At 34.5% G+C, this 10,384-nt stretch overlaps 1 protein-coding gene across 1 annotated transcript; it reads left to right on the top strand.

The window, feature by feature from the left end:
• Positions 1-7,480: 7,480 nt before the first annotated feature.
• LOC103038450 (ferritin, middle subunit) lies at positions 7,481-9,097 on the top strand. Its single transcript, XM_015604340.3, has 4 exons — positions 7,481-7,817; positions 8,040-8,186; positions 8,298-8,423; positions 8,714-9,097. The coding sequence occupies exons 1-4, from the start codon at positions 7,713-7,715 to the stop codon at positions 8,867-8,869; spliced, it is 534 nt and encodes a 177-aa protein (XP_015459826.2). The 5' UTR covers positions 7,481-7,712; the 3' UTR covers positions 8,870-9,097.
• Positions 9,098-10,384: the final 1,287 nt, after the last annotated feature.

Raw genomic sequence — 10,384 nt, 5'->3', positions numbered from 1 at the left:
TTAGTTAAAAAAACTGTACTTATGTAGATAATGAGACACAACTGAAGAACAGTATAGAATAATATGTATGACCTTCACTAAAACAGCTGTGTCAGCAGTGAAGTTCACTACAGTGTTATTACATTTCTGCCTAAGTTTTACTTTTCTTTTGCAGTTGTTTGTTTTGTAAACAGGTCCTCAGTAATTTCCCGTACTTACTATTAAACAGGTCTGATCACATCTGCTGTTATAATTATAACACTACTACAGGAACTTCTGCTGGGAAAGAGTCTCAAACGCTGAGTCACAGTGATGCAGCATTTTTTACAGCAGGTAGAGCACCTACAGACAATGCTGGGACTGCTGTGTCATAAAACATTCCTGCTTCAGAACAGAAACCAGGCAACACATGCTTCAGCTAACACTTCTGTAACTACACAAGCTGTTCACAAGTTGTATTACCTTCATTCAAAAAAATGCAACTGATCTAATAATGATGATTAAACTTTTTATGTGTATAATCCACAACTGAAAAAAAAATAAAGCACCATATGAACTCATCAATAGATTTTTAATGTAGGACATCACACTGAGACCATAAGCACGACATACACTATGTGTATATGTGTATATATATATATATATATATATATATATACAGTTAAGGTCAAAATTATTAGCCCCCCTTATGAAATCAAATAAAACCATAATCCTTCCAATCATATGGGCCATAACCTTAAGTCTTTATAGTTTGTGTGTGTCCACAAGAACTAAGACAACATCTGTGCAAGGTCAAATGAACATTCTTATTTGTTTGCTTCACAGAAACAAGAAAAAAGCAAAAAAATGCAATGGTCAAAATTATTAGCCCTCTGACAACTAATAGTCAATTGCGTAGCCTTTCTGCTTCAAAACTGACAACAGTCTGTTCTGGTAGTTTCTTACTAAGTTGGCACATGTCTCCTGAGGGATTTTAGCCCACTCTTCCTTGGCAAATTGTTCAAGATCATGCAAATTGCTTGGTCTCCGAGCATGGACCCGAACCTTGAGCTCCCTCCACAGATTTTCAATAGGATTGAGATCAGGGCTCTGAGAGGGCCACTCCAGAACGTTGATTTTGGTGTCTTTCAAAAAGGTTTTGACCAACTTTGATGTATGCTTCGGGTCATTGTCTTGTTGGAAGACCCAGCGACGACCTAAGCCCAGACTGGAAGCAGATGTCCTAATGTTGTTCTTCAAAATATCCACATAATACTCCTTTTTCATGGTCCCATGCACCCGAACAAGGTTTCCTGTCCCTGAAGCAGCAAAACAGCCCCACAGCATTATGCTTCCACCAGCATGCTTCACTGTGGGGACAGTATTTTTAGGGTTGAAGGCCTCGCCCTTCCTACGCCAAACAAAAGCAGCATCCATATGCCCAAACTGCTCAAGTTTGGTTTCATCAGACCAAAGGACAGACTTCCAAAACTCACTCTTATGTTTCAGATTGTCTCTGGCAAAGTTCAGTCGGGCTTTGATGTGCCGTTGTAAGAGCAAAGGGGTTTTTCTTGGACGATGACCACGAAGTCCACCACGATGTAGAGCCCTCACAACAGTCTTGCGTGAAACATCAAGTCCAGAAGTAGCAAGTTCAGAAACAATCATCTTAGCAGAGGTCCAGGGATTCTTGTTGACATCTCTGATTATTTTTCGCTGCAAAGTTTTTGAAATCTTGCGTTTTCGACCACGTCCGTGTTTATTTTGAACAGACTTTGTTTCTTTGTACTTTGCGATGATGCAACGCACAGCTGTTCTAGAAACCATGAAACGCTTGGAAATGGCAGTATATCCTTCCCCCTGAAAATGAAGGTCTACTATCTTCTGTCTGAGGTCCAGACTGATTTCTTTTCTTTTTGGCATGGTGATATTGCTTCATACAAAGATTACAGAGCAACCCAAGAGTATCCCTGTCATTCAAGTAGTCAACTGATACTAACTCTGCTTCTTGGAGTCATTTAAATAAGGTTCAGTGTAATTGATTGCTCAGGTGTGTTTTCAAATCTAATTGATTGGTAGGTGTGGTTTGAAACCCAGTTAATTTGCTTTGAAAACACAAAATCACATGAGGGCTAATAATTTTGACCATCTCAGTTTTCACCAATTTTTTTATTAAGAAATCTTGAATATTTATTTTATATTCCAAAGTGGACCAAAATGTGGCAGTATCCTGGATTAATAATTTACTATAGAAATTGTTATGTATATGGCAAAGAATTGCCAGTATTTTAGGGAAATAGTCAAAAGTTCTTAGGGGGCTAATAATTTTGACCTTAACTGTATATATATATATATATATATATATATATATATATATATGAACACATTGTTAACAAATAAATGTAATGCATTTTAGTCATTTTTTCATACAAATTATTGTGCCGTTGTTAGAGAAAATACAGTGAGAGAATATAGAATGTTTGTAAATTTTAAATGTAATACCATAATGTATTGTGTAATGAAACTTCATACAATACAATATAATTCATACAATAACACATTGTAAACTAGACAACTAAAGGCCTTTTAGAAGCATTTTTTTATTTTAACAATGAGGTTAATTAAAATAAACACACCTCACTTCCAGACCACCATGCACATCGACATAGATATATTCGTATTCGTCTTTGCTTTTTAAATGGCACCTTGCGCAGGGTGTTAGATATGGCCTATTTAGTTTCGACAAGTTGACTTAGACACTAAAGTATTAAAATAACTATACAGTTACATCTAACATTTTACCAATAAATAAGAATAACCTATTTGAAGCATCCAAACACAGAGGTTACAAATCAGGATACAAGTTTAATAAAACCAATGAAATCAATAATAACTATATTTATTACTGATAACTGTGTAGTGGGAGAGGAAAACCTGTTTTTGTAAAACCTAAAGCAGCTGTTGGGTGAAGTTAAAACTACATTTTAAAAGGAGCTAGTTTTAGATGAAAAAATATAGATTCAAACATTGTGTTGTGATGCTCTTAGGAGGTTCACCTGCCTAAATTCCTTTTAGGATCAATAAAGCATCCATCCATCCATTTATTCATGTATGTCTAGGTCTGCCTTGTGCTAAAAAATCAGCCCTGGCCTGTTAAAAAAGAAACTACACAATGTACTGAAGCTATGAGAGCAATTTAATTAGCCGCAGAGCTCCAGTGATCCAATATTAAAGATATTACACCACACATGCCTTGGGTGGTAAACTGCTGTTCATATTTTTTTTATAATTTAACAAAAAAGCAAAAAGCAGAGAGAGTGCAGAAAGCTGTAATCTCTAACTGAGAAAACCGACGGACTTTGTCACACAGAGTATGCTAAATGTTAGCAGCACTGCTGTGTTATCAGCAGGTCAAAGTGTTTACTATGATAAAGCTAACAGAGCTCAGACAAGTCAGCTAAACTTACTGTGTGTATTCATTTTCCAGGATAGTTTTGTTCCAGAGCCATTGTTGTTATTTTATTCATGTTAAAATTCTAACCAATAGAAATTCATAAAATTATAATATTCTACACTGACTTCCATTTAAACAGACATTTTTTCCTGTTGTTTTTAAGTTGCAATTTTGGAAATATGTTTTTTTATTTTTAAAACCTGAAAATCTCTGATGGTGAGGCTGATGGTTAATGGATAACGAATTACTGGTAAAACATTTAACTATTAATTATACACTAACTTTCACATGGCTGTTTACAGCTGTACAGTAACATTAGCTTTATGTATAGCTATAAAGTTTCTACTGTACAAATTTTTTTTTTAATCTTATATCATTTTTATTATATATATATATATATATATATATATATATATATATATATATATATATATATATATATATATATATATATATATATACACACATTTTTTTCTGATGTTATATTTTGCAAAATGGAACTTTTTTATTTCTAAAATTCTGAAAAAAAACCCCAAAACATATATAATCATACACTTTAATACACTTTTTTGTACACCAAAATTTGTCTACATATAATGTAGCTCAAGACTGGTATCCAATCATCACTGTCCAATAAAAATAAAAATTTCTCCATTTTCTATTTCTCCGAAGGTGTAAAAAATATTCAAATTCATCACGCAGGTAGAAGTATAGATTTAAAATACTTCTTTAGAAGATGAAGTAAATGTGTAAAAGTGCTGATTTCATAACTACTTAAAGTATAAAAGTAAAAGTAATTTAAGAGGGAAAATTGCATTAAAAACAAAAGCTTAGGATGCACCACAGGGTCCAATAGTGCACTACCCCCTCCCTAAAATACACTTTTCTAAAAGCCATAGTGACTATAATAAACAAATTCACTCTATCTGGATGGAGAGATTTTTCTAGATTTGGGTTTTAAACCATGACGAGCCGGAATGAAAATAAGCTGAAATTAAGTAGGAGTAACAAGGCTATTTTTAAAATGTAAGGAGTAGAAAGTTAAGATAATTGTGTGAAAATGTAAGGAGTAGAAGTATAATTTGGCATATCTCACCTAATCGACATTCATATTTCTTCTAGATAGACACCCCTTGTAAAAAAAAAGAAAAAAATATATATATTTAAATATCAAAGGTGTACTTGAACTATATGCAGAAAAAATTAAGTATACTTTTTCTCCTTATACTTGCATTTTTACCTACTTATTGTGTATTTCTGCATACTTTGAAAAGGTATGCTTTATTTGGCTGGTCTAATTTTGCACTGGAGATGTACTTAATACAAATATATACTTAGTATTACTTTATAAGACTGTTCTTTTTATGATAATACTTACTAAATGTGTCCTAGGAGCCTATATTTCTGAAATAAAACTGTACTTCGTTGATAGCCTTGGTGTTTACACTATACTTTAAAAGTTGACTAAAAGTTGGCTATTTTAGTGTAGGTAAAGTTAGCACAGCTAATGTTTGCACTGAAATATCTTGATTTAGTTTTTAGTAGTTTATGAACACTCCTCAAACTTAATATGATGTTAAATCTATACTTTAATGTTTAGTTGCAGAGCTCACACAAATATACTTAAATTACATTAAATAGTGGCGAAAAAATAACATGACTATTATACACAATAAATTGAATGCAAATTTATAATTATATAATTTTAATTACAAACAAGTGGTAATTAAGTACAAATTAGTAGTTCTAAAATAACATAATTTAAGTATAGATCTATTTCAGCATAATTTAAATACATTTTTATTCACAAAGGACACTTTTAATAAACTTTTCAGTCCAAAAGAATTTCAGTCAAAAGGCATACAGCGATTGAGATAAACTCAATGCTGAACCAGAGAAGCAACAGTTATGTGATCAAAAACTGCACCATCAGCAGTGTTACAGTACATTTCTGCTGATGTAAGTTACTGACTCTAGGGTAGTATGCCTGAAGTGTGTTTCACTGAAACTGCCTAAACTGGTCTCAGGCAGACAAGCCACATCCCTTTAGCCATGTTATTACAACAGCCCTTCCCCGTGATACTGACTCAGAGGAAAACAGGAAGTGCTGAGTCACAGTGACACAGCATTATCTCAGCTCTTGTGAGCTTCCAGTGTGAGACTTGTAAGGAAAGCATTCATCTGAATGTACTGAAAAGTACACATGGTTCTAAAATGCTTTGTCACTCCTCTGAGACAGCATTATTTAACAGCTGTTCATCATTCTTTCATAGTTTTGGAGAGAAACCTGTATTAAATTCGGTTAAAACTGTATTTTCATTTTAACGCATAGAATACAATCTCCTATGTAAAAAACAATAATAGAAATAATTTAATACTGTACACTTTGTTGACTGCACAATGTTATGCTGCTTTGCTTTTTCTTTTTCTTTGTGTTTGATCAGTTATAACTGTTATTTTAACACAAATAAAAGGACACACATTTACAATACAATTTAAGATGGCAAAGAAAGAAATGAAAAAATAATTCTGAAAGCTTTTTATGTATTTAAAAACAAGATATTATTATATATATTATCCACTTATTAACTCTCTATGGCATGGTGACACTCAAATGTTTAAATACATAATTAAGTATATTTTGAAAGCCTATTTTAAAGTCTATTTTGCCTGTTTTGTTTATATTTACCTCTTAAATCAGGTATTTTATTTGATAAAATACTTTTAAAAATGTGTATCTACAACTGGGCCGATCAACTAAGGACATTCGTTTGAGAAAACTAATAAAAAAGCAATCCATAAACTGCGATATAATTTATTATTGAATTAACTATGAAACAAATGTAATATCATTTTATAATTGGTATTTCACATCTGCACACTCACATAAAAAAACAGAACACAGAGCTGCAAACTAGGCCAAAAGGCTTTTTTTAGTGAACATGATAGCCAGAGATGTGCCAAAGATCAACTAAAGACAAGGTTTATGATTAAAAGGGGTTTAATGGGACACAGTCCACGGTCCTGTAAATAGAACGAAGCCTGACATTTATCTAGCAAAACTTTGGAGCTGGTTATGTAAAAAACATGTCTAGCAACATAGCTAATGTTGCTAGCTATAATGTATTTACGTATGGCTGTCTGAACATTTGGAATATTATTTTATATTACAATAAGCACTTACACTAATAGTGTTGTTAGGTTGTATTGCCTTGCATTATATAATGGGTTTGTTAATAATTTAGTTTGAACTTTTTCGGGAGGAAAAATATCATTTTTGAAAGCTTTGTAGTCCCAGTAGATATATTAAATATACATTTCAATTTTGACTTTTGATAACAAATTGATCATTTAAATCAGATGTTTTAGAGCAAGTAACGTTACGTACCCAAAAATTGCAAGTGTGTTTTAACACTAACCTTACCTGCATAATTTTGCCCAAAGGCAACAGATAAACAAATTTTTAAAACAAATATATAATAAGAATATAAAGAGCCAAACCTACTTCTTTACATAATCTTGTATATGTAAGGTTAACTAGGTTACATATGCACTTGACCCACTTGTGTGACTTTCTGTAATGGATGTAGATATGCACTGTAATGTTATATTGAAGACAAATAATCAAATAAATACCTAAAAATAAGATATGGCACGGTATGAGAGGGTTAACTGTAGATAATTCATCATATAAATGTAAACATGTCGTTTCCACGCCTTTAACGTAGTTATGTTCTGAGGCGGGGTGCAGAACATGTAACTACTAGCTTGCTTTACGTTTCCAACCTAAAGAAAAACAGCTGCGTCATTGTGAGACTCGCCTGTTTTAATCCATAATTTAGCTACTTACAGTTGATAAATATTTAAACTGAGATACACATTACCTGTAAGGACGGTACTCTCTTTAAATTAACATCGTATTAAGTGTTTAAGACAGTTTCTGAGTAAAAATATGGTTTTGTTTTGACTTGGCCTCCAGTAACCGTCTTGGCTGGCTGGCTGCCAAGAAACGTAACGTTGATTGTATTTGGCCAAGATTTTTCAGCCCGCCTACTTCCTCGCTATATTCTCGCAGTTGATTGGCTGGCTGCGCTGTCGGTTTGCTGCGGGGAAAATATAAATACAGAGGACAAAGAGCTCTAACCTCACAGCTTTGGGAAGACTTACAAGGAGTTCTTGCTTCAACAGTGATTGAACGGAACTTCTTCCTCGTCCCGCACCATTCCTTTGACTTCGACGACCGTCGTATAGATTTTTATTTTTGTACGTTTTGATAATAAAAAGGAGAAAATCAGCCGAAATGGAGAACTCTCAGGTCCGCCAGAACTACCACCGCGACTGCGAGGCTGCCATCAACAGGATGGTCAACATGGAGCTCTTCGCCTCTTACACCTACACTTCCATGGTGAGTAATATAGCTAGTAACAGTACAAACCTTTTAAATTGCTTTTTTTATATATTCATGAGTGTTAATTGGCGGTTTATCAAGGTCTTGAACTGAATAAACCCTGAATAAAGGTTCATCTGTGTAGAACTGAAATTAGCATTTGTTTATACCCTTATATTCACTATTTTCCTGAAGTGCTTTAGTTAATAAAAGTTCTCTTTACTTGTATGTCATTTTTAGGCCTACTACTTCTCTCGGGATGATGTAGCCCTTGAAGGTTTTGCCCACTTCTTCAAGGAGAACAGCCATGAGGAACAAGAACATGCAGAGAAGCTCCTCTCCTTCCAGAACAAGAGAGGTGGACGTATCTTCCTCCAGGATATCAAGGTAGCTGCTGTCAAAATATTGTAAAAAAAAAAACTAAGCTGTGTATGTTTTAAATACCATCATCTGTCTGTGTACATGTTCTAAATTTTTAGTTCCCATTATTCCCATTAGAAACCTGAGCGTGATGAGTGGGGAACTGGACTGGAGGCCATGCAGTGTGCTTTGCAGCTGGAGAAAAACGTGAACCAGGCTCTGCTGGACCTGCACAAGATTGCCTCTGAGAAGGGTGACCCTCATGTAAGTTGCTGTTCTTTTTTTTTTGAGTAAACATGTACATGCCCACACCCATGTGAATGAATAGCTGCTCTGAGACATGATGGTACTTATGTAATAGAACACACAACCCTTTGCAACCCCTCAATTAACTATTCCACCTCTACACTTGGCTTGAATCTAGACCACGCAAACACTAAGCACTGTGTACTCAAGATTGGCAACTAACCAAATGGCTTCCTCTCAGTGCTACCTGCTCAATAGCTTTTAGTTCATGGCATTCATTTTAAAATTTTCTTTTTTTACTTCAACAGCTGTGTGACTTCCTGGAGACCCACTACCTCAATGAGCAGGTGGAGGCCATCAAGAAGCTGGGTGACCACATCACCAACCTGACCAAGATGGATGCCGGCAACAACAGGATGGCCGAATACCTGTTCGACAAGCACACCCTGGGGGGCAAAAGCTAAACCTGACCCGAGTCTTCGCCCCTTGCTTGCACAGTCCACCTATGTTCAAATTCGTACTAAAATGTTCTAATTCTGCATGAGTGTTTGAGACAAGAGTTTAAGCTGTTGAATGGAAACATCATAGTGAGTTCCATGTTGTAAGTGATGGCCAAGTTTTGTGCCTCTGAATGTAAATGCTGCTTGACTTCAGTCATGACTGAATCTGATTAATAAACCTTTTGAACTGAATATGTGACTCTGGAATGGTGTTTACACATCAGTATACAACAGTATAATGTGCACAAATTAATATGATTTTACTGATTAATATGACTCTTAGCTATTGGGTTACTGGAATGAAACCTGTCTGGTTTTTGCATGTGCTTTTCCCTAAGTTTACAGTATTTTCTGAACTTACCTAAATGTGTAAATCATTAAACGCATTGGTGGTGTTTTAAAAAATGCCAAATACAGAATATAAAAAGCAGATCTATAGGAAACAAGTAAAAACCTATGGGGTAAAAGAAGCTAGAATGGTTGTGCTGTACGCAGCTGATCCTTTATTTTGAAGCCAACTGGTGAGAGTACTGTATTATTGGCAGCATACTAACATGGCCTGTCCATTCTTTAGCTACATTTGTCCACTATGCTGTGTAAAGACTTTTTGGAGCTTCATACGCTTCACACATGCTTCACATGCAGTGACACATTAAAAACAGATTAATATTGGATTAAATTAGGATAAAAAGCTGGACTAGTTCAGACATCCTCTATTGCACAATGCTACAAGAGTTGGGAAGGCAAGGGCTAGACTGTATATTCACTGAGTCATATAAAGCCAGCCAACCACCGCTGATGTAACATTACTGGAGCTAGCATTACATGCTGGTTCAATAGCATGACCAGCAACAGCAAGCTGTTTAAGCAGCATCACCAACTATGACCAAAACTAAATGCAACCCATTAAGTTATAGGTTTTTTTTTTTTTTTTGCTTGTTTGACCATCTTTTAAATCACCTTGGCATTCAGAAAACAACTTAGACCATCTAAACAAGCCATAAAATAATTAACCTGCAGCTTAGGGCTTTTTTTTTCTTTAATGTTGCATAGGCCAAAGGCCATACTTTAATTCTTCAAATGAACAACTGTATCAGCTATATTATTTAATATTAGCTGTATTATAAATTATACACTATTGACTGAGCCTTAAACCACATATAAAATATGTTACCATAAAAAGTGAAGGTTATTAGTATAGTATATAACCCCCCACTTTAAACTACTGAAAATCTAGAAAGACTAGCATCATATTCAGTTCCATTTGCTTTCAATATTACTCCACTCATAGTTGCTCTTTTAATGCCCCCTGCTGGATAGGAGCTCTCATTGAACTTATTACAGGATTACCATTTAGTGAAAAAGAAACTGAAAGAACCAAAACTGTAATAATTAAATAATAGGGACACTTAGAAATTGTGCTAAAGTACTTAAGATTAAGGTTCAGTAAACTTAACATAAAACATATTTTACTAGTTT

Source organism: Astyanax mexicanus, chromosome 19 (genome assembly GCF_023375975.1).
Source record: "Astyanax mexicanus isolate ESR-SI-001 chromosome 19, AstMex3_surface, whole genome shotgun sequence".
Taxonomy (NCBI): Eukaryota; Metazoa; Chordata; class Actinopteri; order Characiformes; family Acestrorhamphidae; genus Astyanax; species Astyanax mexicanus.
The sequence above is the reverse complement of the archived record's forward strand: the minus strand, read 5'-3'. Positions and strand labels throughout refer to the sequence as shown.